This window comes from Mytilus californianus, unplaced genomic scaffold (genome assembly GCF_021869535.1).
Source record: "Mytilus californianus isolate M0D057914Y unplaced genomic scaffold, xbMytCali1.0.p SCAF_4, whole genome shotgun sequence".
Classification (NCBI taxonomy): Eukaryota; Metazoa; Mollusca; class Bivalvia; order Mytilida; family Mytilidae; genus Mytilus; species Mytilus californianus.
Window position 1 is genome coordinate 21,144,296 of NW_026262690.1, and position 23,157 is coordinate 21,167,452.

At 34.0% G+C, this 23,157-nt stretch overlaps 1 protein-coding gene and 1 long non-coding RNA gene across 6 annotated transcripts in view; one reads left to right on the forward strand and one right to left on the reverse strand.

Annotated features, from left to right (window-relative positions):
* Positions 1-8,720, reverse strand: part of LOC127737650 (bifunctional glutamate/proline--tRNA ligase-like) — a 107,903-nt gene extending 99,183 nt beyond the window's left edge. For all 5 annotated transcript variants that reach the window (XM_052248509.1, XM_052248506.1, XM_052248505.1 and 2 more), the window contains exons 1-2: positions 8,602-8,720; positions 834-921 (exon numbers count right to left, since the gene is read on the reverse strand). In XM_052248509.1, the coding sequence (XP_052104469.1) occupies positions 834-921; positions 8,602-8,644 (131 nt within the window). In that variant the 5' untranslated portion in view covers positions 8,645-8,720. The remainder of the gene's footprint in view (positions 1-833; positions 922-8,601) is intronic.
* The window catches only part of LOC127737672 (uncharacterized), a 139,422-nt gene that overhangs the window by 102,518 nt on the left and 13,747 nt on the right, over positions 1-23,157 (forward strand). The window lies entirely within an intron of this gene.

The following is a 23,157-nucleotide window of genomic DNA, read 5'->3' on the forward strand; positions in this document are numbered from 1 at the left end:
ATCATTATTATTTGATTTTAAATATAAATCAGAAATAACCAACTTAAAATGGAAAATTTTAAAAGAAACAAAAAAGGAAAAAAAGAAAAAAAAGGAAAAAAAAATAAATCCCCCCCCCAAAATTTTTTGAACCCCCATTATGATTCATCACCCCCAAACTCAATCCCAGCCTTCCCTTTGTGGTATGGTACCTTGCAGTACAATTTCAGAGAGATCCATACACTTGAACACAAGTTATTGTCTGGAAACTAGAAAAAAATGTGTTTTTTGGCCCCTTTTTGGCCCCAAATTCCTAAACGTTTAGGGCAATTACCCTCAAACTCAAACCCAGCTTTCCCTTTGTGATATGGAACCTTGTAGTACAATTTCAGAAAGATCCATACACTTACACACAAGTTATTGTCATGAAACTAGAAAAATGCTTGTTTTTTGCCCCTTTTTTGGCCCCTAATTCCTAAAATTTGGAGGCAATTACCCCCAAAATCAATCCCAGCATTCCTTTAGTGATATGGAACCTTGTGGTACAATGTCAGAGAGATCCATACACTAACACACAAGTTATGTCTGGAAGTTACAAAAATGCTTATTTTTGGCCCCTTTTTGGCCCCTAATTCCTTTACTGTTATTACCATAACCCCCAAAATCAATCCCAACCTTCCTTTTGTGGTATTGAACCTTATGGTAAAATTTCATGGAGATCCATTCACTTAAACAAAAGTTAGAGTGCGAAAACCAATGTGTCTTCGGACGACGCCGGACGACGACGACGACGACGCCAACGTCATACCAATATACGACCACAAAAATTTTTTTGCGGTCGTATAAAAACTTACTTATCAACTACCAATGTTGTACTATTTCCAAGCTCTATCTTGACAGACTTTCCTGCTTTCACTGCAAACTCTGCCGTCAATAAGGCAGCTGAAATACATTAAAACATCAATAAGCTGTTATTGCAGAATATCAGTATGAGCAGAAGTTAGCTGATTGCCCTTTTGAGATAGAAATGAGTAGGTATGATATGGTCACTTTTTTAGTTCCTTGAATTCCAAAATAATTCTTTAAATGTTCACGATATAAATCTGGCAGATGCTGCTGTCAGAGTAAAATGTGTAATGTCCAGATTACCCTGTACTCAATCTGATTTGTATCTTTCAAATGGTTAATAAAATGCTCTGCTGGGCACAGCTTGATACGACCGCAGAGGTCGAACCCTGAACAGTTGGGGCAAGTATGGACACTACATGTACATTCAAGTTTGATACAGCTCTGGTTTTGGATTATGATTAAATATTTGACATAGCATAGGGTTCTGACACAGAATGAATGTATCAAAGAACTGGAAAAATTGAAATTGGACTTTCATGGCCCTATTTCCAAAATATAAATACATGGTTAGATTCAGGTTATCATAGAACCCTAAGAATTTGATTTTTGATGAAATCAAACAAACTTTAATTTGTGGACATCGTGTAAATGTAAGTTGTCTGCTAAAATAGTCGTCTACATAAGGCGAAAAACGATGACATATAGTGGCAATAAGTTTACTTTATGTTCATCCGTCGTTGTTAAATGTGGAGAGACAAAAGTCAAAACATTGACAATAAAATGCTCCGCTGGGGCGCAGCTTGATACGACCGCAGAGGTCGAACCCTGAACAGTTGGGGCAAGTATGGACACAACATTCAAGCTTGATACAGCACTGAATTTGGATTGTAATTAAATATTTGACACAGCATAGGTTTCTGACACAGAATGAATGTGGTCTAAGAACTTAAAAAATTTTAATTTATCTATTCAAACCATATCATTATTATTTGCTTTTATATATAAATCAGAAATAACCAATTTAAAATGGAAAATTTTAAAGAAAAAAAAAATCCCCCCCCCCCCAATTTTTTGAACCCCCTTATGATTTATCACCCCCAAACTCAATCCCAGCCTTCCCTTTGTGGTATGGTACCTTGCAGTACACATACATGTGATGGACTGTGAAACTAAGATCAGGAGTTTGGGAAATTTTGGTCAGGAGATTAGGACTCAGATCAGGAGGTTTTTAATCGACATAAATTCTGTCGTAAATGTAACCGTGTGCTGTAGAAATTGTCTGTTAAAGTGTGTTTTCTTCAACATTCCATCCGAATGTATTATGTTTATAGTACCCTTGTACTTATAAATTTTCTCTATCTTTTTAAACTTTCAACTTGTTCAATCTAACATTCTTCTTTTTTAGTATGTTCTTTACATTTTTTAGGTCATATCTTTTTTGCCATTATTCATTGCAATCAGAACATTTGCTTATCTATCTGCAAGTAGATCTTTTATTTTTATCTTTATGCAAGTAGATTTTTAATGCATAATAAGTAACAAATACAAACTATTATCATGGGTCATAGTTATTATATAAATTTCACTTTAAGCCTTGAAAGGAAGTATAGAACCCTCAAATAATTTTCAAATTATTATTTTTTTTATTTGTCCTATGACATTTAAAATCATTTAATTACCATCCTATTATGATTATTTGTTCAATTTATATTTTATTTATATTCTTTTAAAAATTTACATTATTTAAAGGAAAGTAACTTAAAACAGGATAAATCAAGGGAAGTAACCCAACATTCATTTTAAATACACAAAGTTTTATTACACAACGGCAGTTAGCCTGAGGTAAAAATCGTTGAATACCAGTATGTTTGACACCCAAGGTGACAAGTGAAGCCATATAATTATGCATGTTAATTGATTTACAGGTAAAATATAACTTCAGGTAATGTCAGTTACACCAGATATGTCGGGCTGAAATTTTTCATTCATGAAATATTTCATACATGGGATTTATTTGTCTTCAACAGGAGGTCGGGAGGAGACCCCTGAAAACGGGATTATTGTACTCCCGTCGGGAGGTTCACATGTATAAACTGTACAATTTCAGAGAGATCCATACACTTGAACACAAGTTATTGTCTTGAAACTAGAAAAATGCTTGTTTTTTGGCCCCTTTTTGGCCCCAAATTCCTAAACATTTAGGGCAATTACCCCCAAACTCAAACCCAGCTTTCCCTTTGTGATATGGAACCTTGCAGTACAATTTCATAAAGATCCATACACTTACACACAAGTTATTGTCCTGAAACTAGAAAAATGCTTGTTTTTTTGCCCCTTTATGGCCCCTTATTCCTCAAATTTCTAGGGAATTACCCCCAAAATCAATCCCAGCCTTCCCTTTGTGGTATGGTACCTTGCAGTTCAATTTCAGAGAGATCCATACACTTGAACACAAGTTATTGTCTGGAAACTAGAAAAATGCTTATTTTTGGCCCCTTATTCCTAAATGTTGTGGGCAATTACCCCCAAAATCAATTCCAGCTTTCCCTTTGTGATATGGTACCTTGCAGTACAATTTCAGAGAGATCCATACACTTACACACAAGTTATTGTCATTAAACTAGAAAAATGCTTGTTTTTTGCCCCCTAATTCCTAAAATTTGGAGGCAATTACCCCCAAAATCAATCCCAGCATTCCCTTTGTGATATGGAACCTTGTGGTACAATGTCAGAGAGATCCATACACTTACACACAAGTTATTGTCATGAAACTAGAAAAATGCTTGTTTTTTGCCCCTTTTTGGCCCCTAATTCCTTAACTGTTGGTACCATAACCCCCAAAATCAATCCCAGCCTTCCCTTTGTGATATGGAACCTTGTGGTACAATGTCAGAGAGATCCATACACTAACACACAAGTTATGTCTGGAAGTTACAAAAATGCTTATTTTTGGCCTCTTTTTGGCCCCTAATTCCTTAACTGTTGGTACCATAACCCCCAAAATCAATCCCCACCTTCCTTTTGTGGTATTGAACCTTATGGTAAAATTTCATAGAGATCCATTCACTTAAACTAAAGTTAGAGTGTGAAAACCAATGTGTCTTCGGACGACGACGACGACGCCAACGTCATACCAATATACGACCACAAAATTTGTTTGCGGTCGTATAAAAACCGGTTGTGTCGATATCACGAGGATGAAACACGGAACGATGTCTAGAGTGAGTAGTCTAGACACCGAAAGCTACAAGCTTCTAAAAACGGACATGGTTACACTTAGCTGTTGAACTGAAGCTCTTAGACCCTTATGATATTGTTTGACATTTTGTGGACATTGTCAAAAAATATCACAAGGACCTAAGCTCTACGGTTCTGCAACTAGGTGTACACTATGTGAGTGATAATCTGATGGGAACATTAACATTTACACCTGGTATTGAAGAGGCTTTTAGAATAGTCAAAAAGTTTGATAAAAATTTAAAATATACATGAACATCTTATACAGTACACAGAGATGTAGATGTTAGTCTGACAGCCGATAAAAAATGCAAATACTTAAGGTACAACAAAATCTGCATTTGATTTAATGATGAATTCCTCCAACACGAAGAAATATCCTACACCAAAGGATGCCTCATAAAATTTTTTTTACAGGTATGTTCAATGCAAATGAAATGAATTCTCTCAAAGAGGAGATTGGTTCCTTTAGGATAAGGGGAACCTTCTCCCATCTCCTCTTTGCTTTTTTTTTATAACCTGGGTTTAGGGTTGGGGGGAAATCCCTTATCATATGGGGGAACCCCTGCCCAAATTTTTTTAGGGGTACGTAAAAAACATCTCCCCGATTCAAAAAAAAAGGGGGCTGTGAAATACAAACAAAATGATTTCTGGTTTCCCTAGGATAATGGAACTTTCTGCCATCTCATTGTTGTTATCACACCAGTTGGTAGATTTAAAGATCTGTTTTAACCTTTGTTCATTTTCATAATAATGTATCATATTTTGCAAATTTGCGACATACATTTGTAACTTTTTGAAATTATGCAAGTCAGAAACATTTTTGATGTGCATGTGTATCAAAATATAAAAACTTCATTTTTCTTGAACTACACAAAAACTCCAAATAAATGTAACTCTTTATATATAAAAGTCATTTAATAAATCAAAAGAAAACTGGAAACGTCAACATGTCACGAAATAGAAGTTCCGTCATAATACAAGTTCTAAATGGAATAAATATTGTGGGATATTATTTCCACTGGAATAAATATTACAGTATATGTTCCTAACGGAATAAATGGTATAGAATATTTGTTCCAACAGGAACAGATATTATGACTTTGTTTATAACAAAGTTTCCAGTGGAACTTCTGTTAGGAAGAACAAATATATGTTGACAAACAATGACACAGCAATCAATAGTAAAAGATACCAAATATAAGTGTTTAATTTTTTATTTAATATTTACAAAAATTTCATTTCCTTCCTGTATCAGATGAAAAAAGGTCTTTGTATTAATGGTTTCCTTTTTTTTTACAGGAGATGCATTGCAGGGAAAAGCTTTTGTATGTTTACAATTGTCATGTTCAACATATATTGAGTTTCCTTTCTATTCATCAAGTGTTGCTATCAATGTGCTGCACCCAATGCACCAAGGGATGAAAATACCTTCATGAAAACTGACAAAGCTGTGTTACCAGTTTGCCCAAACTTGTGTGCAGAAGGGAATAGCATAACAAATGCCAATAAAATGACATTTCTTCTACAGCAGTATCTGTCAGACATTCAAATTTAGTTACAAAACAGTCAAATCTAGTCATTGAATAAAAGTCTGAAAGCAATTTTAATTCTATTTTCTCTTTTTCAGAAGAAAATTTTGTGGATTAAAAAAAAAAAAAAAAACTTTTTTTACCTACCTACCTACCCACTTTTGAAAAGTAGGGAAGGGAGAGGGGAAACAAACATATTTTAAAATTTGGCTTGGCCCTAAGAATTTGATGTTTTTTTTAAATCCGGCCAAAAGCTTTCATGTCGATCCGTCCCCACGTGGATCCGGCCCAAGTCGATCCGTCCCACGTCGATCCGGCCCAACGTCGATCCGGCCCAACGTCGATCCGGCCCATATCTAAAGTCGATCCGGCCCAATAAAAAAATATATTTATAAGGAATGAAAATAAAGATATATATTAATTGTAATTCATAAATGTTTATGAATTTTATTATAATGTAAAAGGTGTACGGTAAAACAAAATGGCCTTTGACAAATATTTTCTTTAGCTGATACAAATTTTGTTTTTGTTTTAAGTTCTTAAAACTTCTCAAATTGAGAAATGTTGTTTGATTTGCCGAATCCTTTCTATAAAAGAGGAGACAGAATGCGTTTGCTTTTAATATCACAATGGCTTTTCCTTGTGTGGTATGTAAAAAAATGAAAAAAAAAAAAGAAAAAAAAATGTGTGGTATGTGACCAACCATTGTTAAAAGTTTTTGAGACTAGAGACTCATTTGCCTAATCGAATACTTTTAGTTAAACATGTCAGGCAGACCGACAAAGTTTGAACTATATATCAAATACATAATACATCTGACGAGAAATTGAGTATGGAAACTTCCACACAATTACCAGATGATATAACAGCAGTCATTTCTCTCGTTGAGAGTCAACCTGCCGATTGGATACTAACCAAACGGAATGGCAAATACTCGATCAAGATAAAACGGCGTCAAATCGAAAGACAGAAAACTGTGACGAAAAAGAGGTCATCAAAAGCAATTCAAGATAGAAATAACCGTCGACGACAAGCTTTCCTCTCTCGCAAAAAACAACAACAGTCAGGAGGCCCGACTTTAAACACCGAGGAGCTGGAAACATTAGCTATTTTGTGTGTGAATTAAATAAAATAAAAATCGCCATGACATTCAAAGTTATCATGGAAAATAACTTCATATTAATATGCTGAAGCTGCTAAACAAACAGACACAATCACACTCATTTTCGTATCGATGTAAAATAATTCTTTGACTGGTAACCCTCCAATACTTCACTTACCTGTTGTCATCCATCAACGATACTTTTTACAAATTCCATTTATACTGTTAAAATTTGTCACAAAATCCTCCAAAGTCAATATAGTTTATTCATATTTTATTATGGGGACGGATCGACGTGGGCCGGATCGACTTGGGACGGATCGACTTTGGGCCGTATCGACTTGGGGCCGGATCGGTTTGGGGACGGAACGACCGGATACCGGCCAAAATACTACAAATTTTAAATAGAAATAGTTGCGATGTAACTATTTACACAAGGTTACTTCTTTTTGACACATCACATTGAAAATGACAAATAAATTATCCCTCAAATATGCCTTATTTGTGCGGAAACGTCAGTTTTTGGTAAATTTTCAATATTTCCAACAGTTTTTTACATAATTTACTTTGGACACCATCCCTGAACCAGAATGTTTTGTGTCTAGGGATTGAATATCATGATTGGCAACTTTTGGCTACTGAACATTTTTGATCGCCTCTGGGTGTGGATTTTCTCACTGTGTTGAAGACCCTTTGGTGACAAAATCTGATAGACCTACGTACTAGGGGGCAACATAAATAGCAACTAATAAAGACTTCTAAGTTCTATAAATATTCTTTTTATCCGACCACCATCTCTGACTGGAATTCACTACCTGAAGCAATAGGTATGTCTGACACCCTGGAATCCTTCAAAAATGGCATATCCACTGTAACATTTGAAGGACCCACACCAACTTATTAAACTACCAATGCCACTGTACATAATGTATTTACGTAATTCCATAGATTATTTTTCTTTATTGTTTATATTAATTTTAATTAAGTTCATATGTACATAGCACACAACTGTTTACACTGCTACCTAGGAGTCTACTCCCGTATTCGGAAGAGGAAGAAGTGGCCTTGGGGTGTTTTCTGCTCTTTGACTTTGCCTTTAGGCTTTGTCGGGTTGTTGTCTCTTTGACCAGGTCAGGAATAACCACCAATTGGTGGATTATACCTCAATTGACGTATAATCCACCAATTGACATATAATGGTATAGACCAATTGACGTATAATTCTTTGTTTTTCAAAGCAAATTTTTCAACCAAAATGGAGCATTGTTTTCTTAAAACCATATTATTGTATGAAAACATGTCAAACATTCCTAGTTTAGTATAGTGACATAACATATTGCATTTAATCAATAATTGTATTTGCAGTTTCTTCTATTGTTATCTTGTCAATTCTTGATTGGCAAATTTACCACTAATCACCTGTCAATGGACATCAATACTGTCTGTAGTCATGTGATTATGAGTACAACTCCACAGGTGAATGGAGCTCTTTGTTAATACTTGACTTTCATTATTAAAAGTCAATCATGGTCAATAGTACAGATGTTTCAACAAAAGAATTGTTGTACACATGCATTCTCAAGAGGTGCAACAGGCTTTGACAAAACTGAAACTTTCGGAGGACTCAATAATGGTCATAAAATAGGTTGTAAGTTGCAAAATGATGCTCCTATCTCACACTAGCATTTTATAACAAAAAAACTTGCATTATACGTCAATTGGTCTATACCAATATATGTCAATTGGTGGATTATACGTCAATTGAGGTATAATCCACCAATTGGTGGTTATTCCTGACCTGTTGTCGTGTTGACACATTGTGACATTCCCCGTTTCCATCCTCAATTCTTTTAAGTAGATATTCTTTTCACATTTTCTTAATCAGAACAAAGATAGTCTTACCAATAGCAGGTTTATCTTTCGATGTGGAAAAAGAAAATGCCATATTTGGAGACTTTAGTGTTGCTCTCCTTCGCCGGCGTGTTTCGTCAGCCTAGTTTAGTCCTTGAAAAGCTTTCTTGATATAATATTTTTATTTTGATAAAAAACGTGTAAAGGACCAGGACAAATAATATTGAACAGAAAAAATGTGCCGGAATAACTACGGAAAAGTTCCGATATTTGAACTGGTATCTTTTATTTTTATAACTTTTCTTCCTTTGCATAAATCTATTTCAGAACCAGTGCGAATCCTAAACAGCCATGGGAAACCTCGTCATCGTTGGCGCCTGGTGCAGAAATTGCGTTTAAAACAGTAATTATGTACTCACAAAACTGAACAATATTATTTTATTTTCCATGTATTTGAAGTGTTTTCCCCTTACACTTACAGATTACTGGTGTTAGAAAACATGGAAAAAAATCAAAACTAAAAATCTTTAAATTTATACCGTCAGTGTCACTGTTTAAAACAAGTTAAAATGTTTACAGTAACTGTGTAAGAATTTCTAGTTTCCTCTCATTTTTAATTCTACAGGGGTGAGCACAATATAAGGCAATTATTCCATTTAAAAAACATTGTTTATTAATTTTAAAATTTAGTTTTGAAACTTATCAGTTTTAGCCGGGGCGTTTTTTTTTTGTTCTTCGGTAGTGAGCCAGAAGATGTTCATTTCTGTTTTTTTTTTGCATTGGGAAGATCTTCTGGCTCTCTTCTACCTCTTCCTTTTAAATAGGTGGTTTAGACGGCAGAGGCACATAACAAACATGGTGTCGCTAAGTCCAAATGACATTGATAAATTTATAAATGCAACTATAATAGAATGTGAGCTTTGTGATAAACGTTTTTATGGTATGGCAGCCTTAGTAGGACATCCCTGTAGGGACGATAAGCGGGATAAATACAAGAACTACACGGACAATAACAGTAAGGGGACTATTGTTTGATATTCTGGGGAAGGGAGGGGGCAGGACGATTTTTTGTGGATTTATTATTCATTTTTATCTGTCGCTAATCATGTCTTTTTTTCAGCTCTTACCAGGCCACTATATTCATATGTAAAATCCTCCTGTCCCCCACCCCATCCCCCCAAAAAAAATATCAAATGGTTTTCCCCTCTTTTAACACAAGTTTAACATGTTTAAATTGATTTATTTTTGGTGGCTTATTTTTAACGTCCAGTGGCAAATATTACATGCATGTTCAGGAAAACACGAGTTTAAAAATCAGGTATATAATATAAAAAAAGCCTTTAAAGGAGATGTGGTATGATTGCCAATGAGGCAACTATTCATCGGAGTTCAAATGAATGGATGTAAGAAATTATAAGCAACCTTACGGTTTTCAGCAATGACAAAAACCCATACTGTATAGTCGGCTATAAAAGTCCCGACATGAAAAATGATAATCAATTCAAACGAAAAATCTAATGGCCTAATTATATATAACAAAACAATTTACAAAAAATCAAATATGAGTCGACAGATATGAACCAACGACAACCACTGAACTACAGACTCCTGACTTGGGACAGGCACATAAAGAATATGGCAGGGTGAAACATGTTTGTGAGCGCTCATCCCTCCGCTAAACTGGGATAGTGGTGTATCAGTACCACATGAACAAACTGTAAAAATCAGTTGCAATTAGATTAACTCAAAAGATCGGTACGAGACTCAAAAAACAAATAACATTAAGACAATAGACACAAAGCACCGAAATAAGAGTATTTGCAGCTAATGAAAGTTTAAAGCTAATTACAAATAACACTGAAATAAATCTCCCAGATTAAAGTATCAATCAGTACACAAGCAACAGATTTAGTCATGAACAGTCTGAGAAACACCATGACCTTGTATACATGTACATGCATATACAATTAATGTTTTTGAAAAGTGGTGGTCCAAAGGTTTTGCCCATCGAAATTTTGCAATAGAAATAATAGTTAGGACCAGCAGAATTTCTTCAAGGACCACCAGGATAAATGATTTTGAGATTTCTGCGATGTCTTTGCTTTATACAAAAATAATCCAGTTTGGTCACTTTAAAAAAAAGTGGATAGACAAGATGTCATTTTCGATCATATGCCAGAGAAACATTGACAAATTCTTGTACAGTTTGAGATTATTCCTGAAAGTCAAATGGTCGGGGCTTTAAGCCGGATTTGTTTAGCAAAATTAAGTAAGGACAGCATAAAGAAAAAAATGTCACGAACACAATGATTACTTCCAACCAATTTTCTTTGTTTTTACACGTATTGTATAACTGCATCAATGCCAAAACAGAGCACACTATATTATTGTAATGTCTATCGTATCGGAACTAAAGTATCTTAATTTTCTAATGAATCGAATCATCGTAAACTTCATTTATGTAATCCAAAATAAAAAAAATCAGCTATTTTCGCGACAGCAAATTGAATTTTTGTTTTATTGCTTCTTCTACAGAATATCTCCAGAAGAGATCCAGATTCATTTTTTTGGACTCTTCACCAGAAGACATTCTGGAGATGTACAGAAGAGACCAATAAAACACGCCCCCGGTATCAGGTCGGTTCACGCCTAATACACGTTCGCACCCCACATGTTCGCCCCCTGGGTCCGTTCCATCCCTACACGTTAGCACCCTTTTTTTTATTCAAAAACCTGATGAATTATTAGATGTTTTTTAGATGTTTATATCAACTATTTTTATTTTCATAAATAAAAATTTGGGAATTTTTAAATGAAATATTGTTTTAAATTGATTTGATGATTAATTATTATATGTTAATTATGATTGATTACTGTTAATATGGTGTTTACACAGCTAAACTTGGTGCCATTTTATGTGTTTGAAAATCGTGATTGTTGTTTTAACTATCTTTGATGTAAATTCTGCATTGGTGTTATTGTTATGTGTTTGACAATCGTGGTTGTTGTTTTAACTAGCTTTGATGTAAATTCTGCATGTAGTTAGCATGTATTAAGCTTGGTATGAGTAAAAACAATGAAGGTTCAAAATGTTATTGTTGTTGAGTTTAATAGCGGTTTGGTATCTTAACATTAAAAAAATATTCGACACAAAAAACCTTTTTAGAAAGACACTTTATTTTGAAACAATGAAAAAAAAAATTGTAGCAATACACTAACCAAAACACAATTAAAAAAATATTCAACACAAAAAACGTCACTTTATTTTGAAACAATGAAAAAAAAAATTATAGCAATGTAATAACCAAAACACGATTAAAACATTATTCAACACAAAAATCTTTATAAGAAAGTCACTTCATTTTGAAACAATGAACAAAAAAATATTTATAGCAATACACTAACCAAAAAACGATTGAAAAATTATTTAACACAAAACCAATAAAAGGGGAGCGAATGTGTAGGGTGTGAACGTGAAAGGGGTCGAACGTGAATGAGAGCGAACATGTTTTTGGGTGAATGGACCCGGATTTGTTTTAGCCCCTGTATAATAAACAAGGATAATAACAAGTGAGAGGGGTGACACGAATCTGGGTCCTTTCGCCCAAAATCACGTTCGCTCCAATTCACGTTCGCCCCCTTTCACGTTCGCACCCCACATGTTCACACCCTCTTTATTGGTTTTGTGTTGAATAATTTTTAATCGTGTTTTAGTTAGTGTGTTGCTATAAATACATTTTTTTTTATTGTTTCAAAATACAGTGACAGTCTAAAACTATAAGCCGGTTTTCTTTAATGTTTTATTAATTATTTTGACGAAATGAATAATAAATAAAAAAATTGTCATGATGATCATGGCATTGCATGGCAAAGTTCATTCATCTAAGACTTGTAAAGGAAAGGCGGAAGATACCAAATGACTATCAAAATCATCACAATGATTTTGCCACAACAAGAATAAAACAAAAACCTGGCAGGCCACAAATCACATTTTTTTAGGTGTTTATGGTGAATACAGCACAAACAACATTTTCCAAAAGACCAAAAAAATGAAAAAAGTATATTTTAACAAAACGCATTTGACTAGCAGGTCGAACAACGGATGTTCTTAAACCCTGCTGACTGCCATTGGCGATTGCCAAATAAACGGATCACCAGATGTAACAAAATGGATCTTAACTATTAATTTACTACCAAACAGAAAACAATAAACTTGCGGAAAAGATGGTATACTGCAAACAAAAGGTGCAAAAATTAGTACACCATATCCGGATTTCGACAATTAATGTCTCTTCAGTGATGTTAGGAATCAAAACTTTATTTGGAGACCATATAATTTACCTCAATTTCACAAAGGGAATGCTGAGATTGATTTTGGGGGTAATTGCCTCAAAATTTTAGGAATTAGGGGCCAAAATAGGGGCAAAAAACAAGCATTTTTATACGACCGCAAAAATTGAAAATTTTTTGGTCGTATATTGGTATGACGTTGGCGTCGTCGTCGTCGTCGTCGTTGTCGTCGTCGTCGTCGTCGTCGTCTGGCGTCGTCCGGCGTCGTCCGAAGACACATTGGTTTTCGCACTCTAACTTTAGTTTAAATGAATGGATCTCCATGAAATTTTACCATAAGGTTCAATACCACGAAAGGAAGGTGGGGATTGATTTTGGGGGTTATGGTACCAACAGTTAAGGAATTAGGGGCCAAAAAGGGGCCAAAAATAAGCATTTTTGTAACTTCCAGACAATAACTTGTGTGTAAGTGTATGGATCTCTCTGACATTGTACCACAAGGTTCCATATCACAAAGGGAAGGCTGTAATTGATTTTGGGGGTAATTGCCTCAAAATTTTAGGAATTAGGGGCCAAAAAAGGGGCAAAAAACAAGCATTTTTTAGTTTCATGACAATAACTTGTGTGTAAGTGTTTGGATATTTCTGAAATTGTACTAAAAGGTTCCATATCACAAAGGGAAAGCTGGAATTGAGTTTGGGGGTAATTGCCCGAAACGTTTAGGAATTGGGGGCCAAAAAGGGGCCAAAAATAAGCATTTTTCTAGTTTCCAGACAATAACTTGTGTTCAAGTGTATGGATCTCTCTGAAATTGTACTGCAAGGTACCATACCACAAAGGGAAGGCTGGGATTGAGTTTGGGGGTGATGAATCATAAGGGGGTTCAAAAAATTTGGGAGGGGGGGGGATTTTTTTTTTCTTTTTTTTTCTTTTTTTCCTTTTTTTTTTCTTTTAAATTTTCCATTTTAAGTTGGTTATTTCTGATTAATATTTAAAAGCAAATAATAATGATATGGTAGGAGATACACACCAAACAGGATGTGTAAATTATTATATAATAAGTATTGTGCAATAGCAAGAAATTTTCAATTGCACAGTATTGCACAATTGCAAGAAATCTTCAATTGCACAGTATTGCGCAATAGCAAGAAATCTTCAATTGCACAGTATTGCGCAATAGCAAGAAATATCCAATAGCACAATATTGCGCAATAGCAAGAAATTGTCAATTGTACAGTATTGCACAATAGCAAGAAATATTCAATTGCACAGTATTGTGCAAAAGAATATACTTCGTATAAATTGCTTATTTCTTGATCAATTTCAATGGGGTTTTATTCTTGAATTCTTGGGGTTCTTTAATATGCTTACGTGTATTAAGTTTTTGGATTTTGGGCCCCGTTTTTAAATTGGTCCACATTGAGGTCCAAAGGGTCCAAAATTTAACTTTGTTTGATTTCATCAAAAATTGAATTATTGGGGTTCTTTGATATGCTGAATCTAAACATGTATTTAGATTTTTGATTATGGGCCCAGTTTTCAAGTTGGTCCAAATCGGGGTCCAAAATTAAACTTTGTTTGATTTCAACAAAAATTGAATATATGGGGTTCTTTGATATGCTGAATCTAACCATGTATTTAGATTTTTGATTTTTGGGCCCCGTTATCTACTTTGTCCACATTGAGGTCAAAAGGGTCCAAAATTAAACTTTGTTTGATTTCATCAAAAATTGAATTCTTGGGGTTCTTTGATATGCTGAATCTAACCATGTATTTAGATTTTTTATTTGTGGACCCGCTATCAAATTGGTTCATATTGAGGTCAAAAGGGTCCAAAATTAAACTTTGTTTGATTTCATCAAAAATTGAATTATTGGGGTTCTTTGATATGCCAAATCTAACCGTGTATTTAGATTTTTAATTTTGGGTCCCGTTTTTAAATTGGTCTACATTAAGGTCCAAAGGGTCCAAAATTAAACTTAGTTTGATTTTAACAAAAATTGAATTCTTGGGGTTCTTTGATATGCTGAATCTAAACATGTGTTTAGATTTTTGATTATGGGCCCAGTTTTCAAGTTGGTCCAAGTTGGGGTCCAAAATTAAACTTTGTTTGATTTTAACAAAAATTGAATATATGGGGTTCTTTGATATGCTGAATCTAACCATGTATTTTGATTTTGGACATTGGACCATAATAGGTAAATTAAAAAAATTGAAGTTCTTAGACCACATTCTTTCTGTGTCAGAAACCTATGCTGTGTCAAATATTTAATCACAATCCAAATTCAGAGCTGTATCAAGCTTGAATGTTGTGTCCATACTTGCCCCAACTGTTCAGGGTTCGACCTCTGCGGTCGTATCAAGCTGCGCCCAGCGAAGCATTTTATTCTAGTTTCCAGACAATAACTTGTGTTCAAGTGTATGGATCTCTCTGAAATTGGCCTGCAAGGTACCATACCACAAAGGGAAGGCTGGGATTGATTTTGGGGGTAATTGCCTCAAAATTTTAGGAATTGGGGGCAAAAAAGGGGCAAAAAACAAGCATCTTTCTAGTTTCATGACAATAACTTGTGTGTAAGTGTATGGATTTTTATGAAATTGTACTACAAGGTTCCATATTACAAAGGGAAAGCTGGGTTTGAGTTTGGGGGTAATTGCCCTAAACGTTTAGGAATTTGGGGCCAAAAAGGGGCCTAAAAACAAGCATTTTTCTAGTTTCCAGATAATAACTTGTGTTCAAGTGTATGGATCTCTCTGAAATTGTACTGCAAGGTACCATACCACAAAGGGAAGGCTGGGATTGAGATTGGGGGTGATGAATCATAAGGGGGTTCAAAAAAATTGGGGGGGGGGATTTTTTTTTCCTTCTTTTCCTTTTTTTTCTTTAAAATTTTCCATTTTAAAATGGTTATTTCTGATTTATATATAAAAGCAAATAATAATGATATGGTTTGAATAGGTATATTAAAATTTTTTAAGTTCTTAGACCACATTCATTCTGTGTCAGAAACCTATGCTGTGTCAAATATTTAATCACAATCCAAATTCAGTGCTGTATCAAGCTTGAATGTTGTGTCCATACTTGCCCCAACTGTTCAGGGTTCGACCTCTGCGGTCATATCAAGCTGCGCCCAGCAGAGCATTTTATTTTAATTTGAAATTATTGTCGAAAAAAATGCAATACATAATAACTGTGTTCTTGGGCCAAATTACCTAAACATATAAATGATTTTAACTTTCTTAGGACAATTAAAAAATTGGGGTATCTAGTTTAAAATATTTGTCCGATCCCCTGCCTGCCAACCAAGATGGCGGACATGGCTAAAAATAGAACATAGGTAAAAAATGCTAGTTTTGTCTTTTATTATGAAAACCGTTATAAATAGAGAAAATCTGACTGAGCAAAAATGATCAGAATGTTAAGCTCTACCAATTGTCCATATATGTCAAAACTGTCAGATGACTTATTATAGGAGTTATTGCCCTTAAATGACAAATTTTACTTTTTTTTTCCATTTTTGCGTATTATCTTGAAAAGTATAATAGATAGAGAGAAACTTTTAATTGCAAAAATGATCAGCAAAACAAGTTCTACTAATTAGTTAAACATGGTCGAAATCGTCAGTCGACTCCTTATTAGAGTTATTGCAGTTGATGACATTTTTACCATTTTTTTGCGTTTTTGCCCTATATCTTAAAAATAATAATAGATAGATAGAAACTTAATTAAACAAAAATGATCAGCAAGACAAGATCTACAATTAAGACAATATAGAGGAAATCGTACGACTCCTTATTAGAGATATTGCCTTTAATGACGATTTTTACCATTTTTTTGCGCTTTGCCTTATACAATAAAGATTATACATGTAATAGATAAATAGACACTTTAAATCACATAAATGATCAGCAAGGCAAGATCTACTAACAAGTCAAATTTTGCCGATATAGTTAGTAGACTGTCACTCTTTATAGACCTAAGTGATTGCCCTTAAATAAGAATTTTTTTTACTCTCTTTTGTGTTTTGACCATAACTAAAGAAGATAAAAGAAACTAAACAAACTTAATTATCAGCAATACATGATCAACAAAACTGAGATTTTTGTCATGAATTCTATTCTTGTCTACAATGTTGGAGTGTCTCCTTTGCTGAATATATATGCACATAGACCAAGGTGAGCGACACAGGCTCTTTAGAGCCTCTATTTATATGAATCCTAGCACAATTAAGCTTTGATTTTAAAACAGTAATCATGCACTATTTTGATAAGTTACAATTTTGCAAGAAAAAACACTCTGGCTGCATACCTTAAATTTTTTATCGCTATGCTATTATAAATTAAGGCCTTGGTGTCTTTGAATGTCCTAGTGGATTCGACCTTTGCCGCTTAGTATATTCACAGGTATTAGCCAAATACATTGTTATGATGATTTGTACTGGTATGTCACTGTCCCAAACTACATACAAGTACAGTTGTTGTATATAGTGGCATGGAGTTGGTAGTTTTGATAAATATAATGATCATGGTGATTAATTTTTATTGTCTTTTGCAGGTATGTTTAGATAAAGAACTATACATAATATAGTAAGGAACATACTAGAAGCCATTAATACATAATCTGCTCAAGCTAAAATATGGAAAATGGATAACAAAATTTGCAAAATGTATAGATCTGTAAGTTTATCAGATAGGGATGTCTTAATGAAAAATCAACAGATAAAAAAAGGTGGAACACATAATTATTAGCATTTAGTGAATAAGCCAGCTTTATTTGATATGCTGACATATATCTACTCAGCTAACAGAAATATCATGCATTTACAAACACAAAGAATGCTGTTACAGTGGCATTCAAATGTGAAGACATTCAGTGGCATTCAAATGTAAAGACATTTAGAAATCGGCTCAAATAGGATATAGGGACAAATAGTTCTGATAAATTGAAAGATTTATATGTACAAAAGCTTGAAGAAATTAGTCAGTATATGTTGTGTGTTATTTAACCGGTTGGCATGTCAGCAGTTGAAACTATTATATAATAGTGCATATATTAGTCTGCAATTGGCACTAGTATGTACTTTATAGTATACTAGTCGGTATAATAGCTCTTAATGTTGGTGGACAGGTCGGCACTGAAGTTGGCAGTCAGCACTTATTTGTTTACTAGTCCTTACATATTTAAGCTCTTATATGTTGATGAATGAGTCAGCAGTTGGCATTAGAATATATTGTAGTGAGTATTATAGCTCTTATATGTTAGAGGACAGAAAAATAGAAGATAGAAAAGTTGACATGTTTATGGTTTATAATTAGAGGCTAAGCATGCAAAAAATGAAAGCAACACTTTTAAATTTCATGCTTCCTAAGCCCTTTACTGGATTTACCTTCATTAGGAATGCTCAAAGATGAATATTTGAAAGCCAAAGATGTATAAGGACTGCAACAGTTGAAGAGGTATGACTAAAAAAACACCAAAAATAATTGCCAAATTCATCTAAAGTCAACATTGCCTGAGGGAGTTTGGATCCAAATTACCGGTAGGGAAAATGGTGTAAATTTGCTACAAGTCAGATTTCTTTGTTGAGAAGGGACTTGTATGTATATTGTAAAAAAATATTCAAAAGGAATTCTTGGATATCGGGAGGAGCTTCTATGCCTATTTCCTGTCAAGAAAAACAGAGATAATTTACATTTGTACATGGTTGTGACAAAATATTCATTAACATTCCTACTCCATATATGTATATATTGTGTATGGAATGATTGTAAGGGGAACATATCAGTCTGTGAAAGTTTCATCTGACCTTGGCCTCATTTTCATGGTATATTTGAATCATTGGTCAATGTTGAGTTTTTGTGTTTTTGGTCTGTTTAAGCACTGTAGGCAATAGGTCAACTATATTTGGTGTATGGAATGATTGTAAGGTGTACAAGCAGGTATCATCTGACCTTGACTCATTTTCATGGATCATTGGCCAACATTAAGTGTTTGTGTTTTGGTCTGTTCTTGTCACGCCTTGACTGAGTCAAAAAGCAAGACAAAGGTATACTGTTTCCGGCGGCGGCGGCATCAACAATGTATTAGTTTGTGATAACTGTAGGTCTAGTTTATGGTGAACCACTAGTTGTAGGTCAATGATATTTGGTATGCAGTTGTATAAGTATTGGCATATCTCATTTCCATGGAGATTATTTGGCCCCACCCCCTCAGTCATGATCTATTGACTTTGAAACTTTTGCTTAGTTTTCATGTATTAGTTTGTGATTAGGTCAGTTTAAGGGGAACCGTTAGTGGTAGGTCAATGATAATTGGTATGCAGTTGAATAAGCATTAGCACATTTCATTTCCATGGAGAATATTTGGTCCTTACCGCTCAGTTATGGTCTATTGACTTTAAAACTTTTGCTTAGTTTACATGTATACGAGAAACCTAACAGTCTGATTTATTGCAAAACAATGATTGAAAAAAAGAATATGATATACAGCCAATGTCAACCACTGAATTACAGGCTCCTGACTTGGGACAGGCACATTCAGAATATGGCAGGGTTAAACATATTTGCAGGTGTCCAACCCTCCCCCTAATCTGGGACAGTGGTGTAACAGCACAACTTATGAACAAACTTTAAAAATCAGTTGAAAGGGCGTAACTCATCAGATCAATACAAAGCAGAAAAACAAGTAACAAAAACACAAATCAGATGTGGCAGAGTATTTATACATCAACAAAAAAGACACCAAGTACAGATCTGAGAGTACTCACAGTTACTGACAATGACTGACAGCTTGTTCAAAGCCAATAACAAGTAATAAAAAAATCATGTATCTAAGACTAAAATATCAATCAGTACACATCCAACATCCAATGGATTTAGTGTACCCCGTTTGGGTATAAGGGGCCAAAAAACAAGGACAAGAATTTGAGTATAAGTCTATGGATCTCTATGAAATTGTACCACAAGATTTCAAACCAAAAAAGGAAGGTTGGGATTGATTTTGAGGGTTATGGCCCCAACCGTTTAGGAATAAGGGGCCAAAAACAATACTTTTCTAATACTTTGTATAAGTTACTTATTTCTTGAATTCTTTGGGTTTTTTAATATGCTGAATATAACTGTGTATTTAGATTTTGGAATTTGGGCCCCATTTTTAAATTGGTCCACATTGAGGTCCAAAGGATCCAAAATTGTACTGTGTTTGATTCCAACAGAATTGAATATACAGGTTCTTTGATATGCTGAATCTAAACATGTATTTAGATTTTTAATATTCTGATTCTAATCGTGTATTTAGACTTTGGATTTTGGGCCCTGATTATTAAATTGGTCCACATTGAGGTCCAAAGGGTCCAAAAGTAAACTTTTTGTTTGATTTCTTGCGGTTCTTTGATATGCTGAATCAAACCATGTATATGTATTCAGAATTTGGATATTGGACCATAATAGGTAAATTTCCAATTTCCAATTTTTAATTTCTTGGACCACATTCATTCTGTGTCAAAAACCTATGCTGTGTCAAATATTTAATCACAATCCAAATTCAGAGCTGTATCAAGCTTGAATGTTGTGTCCATACTTGCCCAAACTGTTTTAGGGTTTGACCTCTGCAGTAGTATCAAGCTATGCCATGCAGAGCATTTTATTGCTTAATATCTTAAAAACTATAAAAGATAGATCACTTTTAAGAGCCAAATCATCAACAAGACAATATCTACAAATGAGTCATTTTTGCCAAAAGTGTTAGTATACTCTTTATAGGAGTGATTGCCTTAAAATGAAATTTATTTTTACCCTTTTTTGTGTTTTGAGCAAAAAACTAAAGAAGACAGAAAGAAACTGTAAACCTTAACCCCAACCCTATAACCAGAAAAAATTATCAGCATTACAATAAAAAAAAAGATTTTGTCATGAGTCTACTGTACTATCAAAGACACACTACAAATACAAATGTACATGGTGGTTGTTTTAACAGTATACATCATAAAGCAAATGATTTTGAATTTTTATGGATTTTATATGGTTGGATGTATAAACTAAGACGTTTAGATTATTAAATACTAGTCTTTAAAAAATAATAACTTTAATATACCTAGCTAATAATAAGAATTTCTTTCTTTCTTTGCAGGATAAACATTTCCACCTTCAGATGTTGTGAAGTATGAATAGTTAAGTGAAGACACATAGAAGATGGAGATCGATGGTGATTCCATTGACACAGATACTGTGCAGGATGCTGAAACTTCTATGCCAGAAGGATCTCAGAATATCCCACATACAGATTCTGTTAGAGACATTCCCTCAAAAGAAAATCACACAAATAAAGTGTGTGAATACAACCATTATCAATGTGGATCATTCCAATGTTTTGAATGTAGAGCTGTATTTAGAACATTCTTTGACCTGTTCACACACATAGTTGAATATCATCAGGCTACAAAATCTGACCTGCTTAACTACTGTAATAATTGTGGCACTGGTTTCAGGGATGGAAAGCAATATAATACCCACAACAATAGAAGGAAATATATCTTACCAGAAATGCCTTTTGAATGTGACAATTGTGGTATGGGGTTTACAACCAAAGTCTTACTAGACTTCCACAATGAAGGACATAGAAATCCTGATCTAATCCAATGTGGATCATGTGATAAGACATTTTCTGTTAATCCAGCAGACTTTGTCAGACACTACAGGCATCATTTACCGAAAATTAATCAAGGCAATGAGAAAGAAAAACCAAAACTTATCAGCAGGGAACCTGTTTTTACTTGTAGTCTTTGTAGTCAGGTATTCATGACACCATCCGAATTATATATTCACCTTAAAACACATTCTGGATTTGAAACAAGAATTTGCCTTAATTGTGGGCTAGGATTCGACAACAATCACTTGTTTAATAAACACAAACGTAAACACAAAAGCAATTCTGATGAATTAAAACATAGATGTACCGTTTGCAAAGAACAGTTTCAAAATTCAGCTTTGTTAGAAGTCCATTTGCAGGTGCACAATGGAAGTTATTTATACAAATGTCACATCTGTTCAAAGGACTTTAAGTCTGGAGTTAGCTTATATTATCATTTGAATGATCCAATAGATAAATGCAAAATGTTAACAGAAGATGATAAAATAAGTCCACCACAGACATTATTTAAAAACAAAAAAGTAGCATCTTATGAAGGCAACAATGGAAAATGTTCAGGGTCATTATTGTCATGTTTAGACTTAGGACTTAACAAGGAAACAACAAAAGAGGGAAAAATTATTTTTCATAGAATCTATAAATACAAAAGTGAAATATATAGATGTTACAAGTGTCAAGAATCCTTTGGAAAGTTTGAAAAATTATACCTTCATCTTAAAGATCATGGTTTTGATAAAGTTGATATCTGTAGTATGTGTGGACTTGGAGTGAGTGGAATAGCACGATTTTATAAGCATAAATTGAGTCATGAAAATGAGAAATTAGAATTTTTGTATCACTGTAATATATGTACGAGTAAATTTTTGTGTTTAGACATGCTAGACAAACACATTGATATTACACATAAAGAGAGAGGGTTAATGAGATGTGACCAATGTATTGACAGCTTTTCTTCCAAGGACTTCAAAAAACATTTGTGTACAGTAGCGCACAAAAAAAATAATAATAAGCGTCAACATAGTGTCGATGGCTTTGGTGTTAAAGTTGGTAAACCATCTGGGAAATATACATCACTTGAGTGTAAACTTTGTGACCAGAAATTTAGAGGACAAATGGAATTACATATTCATATTAATTATAAGCATTTCTTACTATGCCATCTTTGTAACAAGAAATTTGAAACATATTCTGAGTTTAAGACACATAACAAAGAAGATCATGCAGAAGATTTTCCATTCAGATGTGGTGTATGTGACAATGTTTTCTGTGACTATAAAACAATGATTCATCATATTAATATTCACAGCAAACTTTCAGATGGCACTGTTGTACATGTCTGTACTGTTTGTAGCAGGATGTTCACTGACAAAGAACAATATGAATTACATCAATCAGATCATGGCTTCAAGTATTGTACAAACTGTAGACAGAGGTTGGACTCAGAAATTGATTTAAAAGAGCATCTGAAGACATGTCCTGGAGCAGGGAGACAAAGATATAGAACAATAAAAAGAAAAAATACAGGTGACATTATGGATGAAAATATGATTATTGTAGAAGGCTTTTTTGAAAAAGAAGAAAGGATAAATAATGAGAGAAACAAAACTAAAGATATTGACAAAGATATGAACCCAGATGAAATTCCAGAAAATGAAACTGAAGAAAGATTA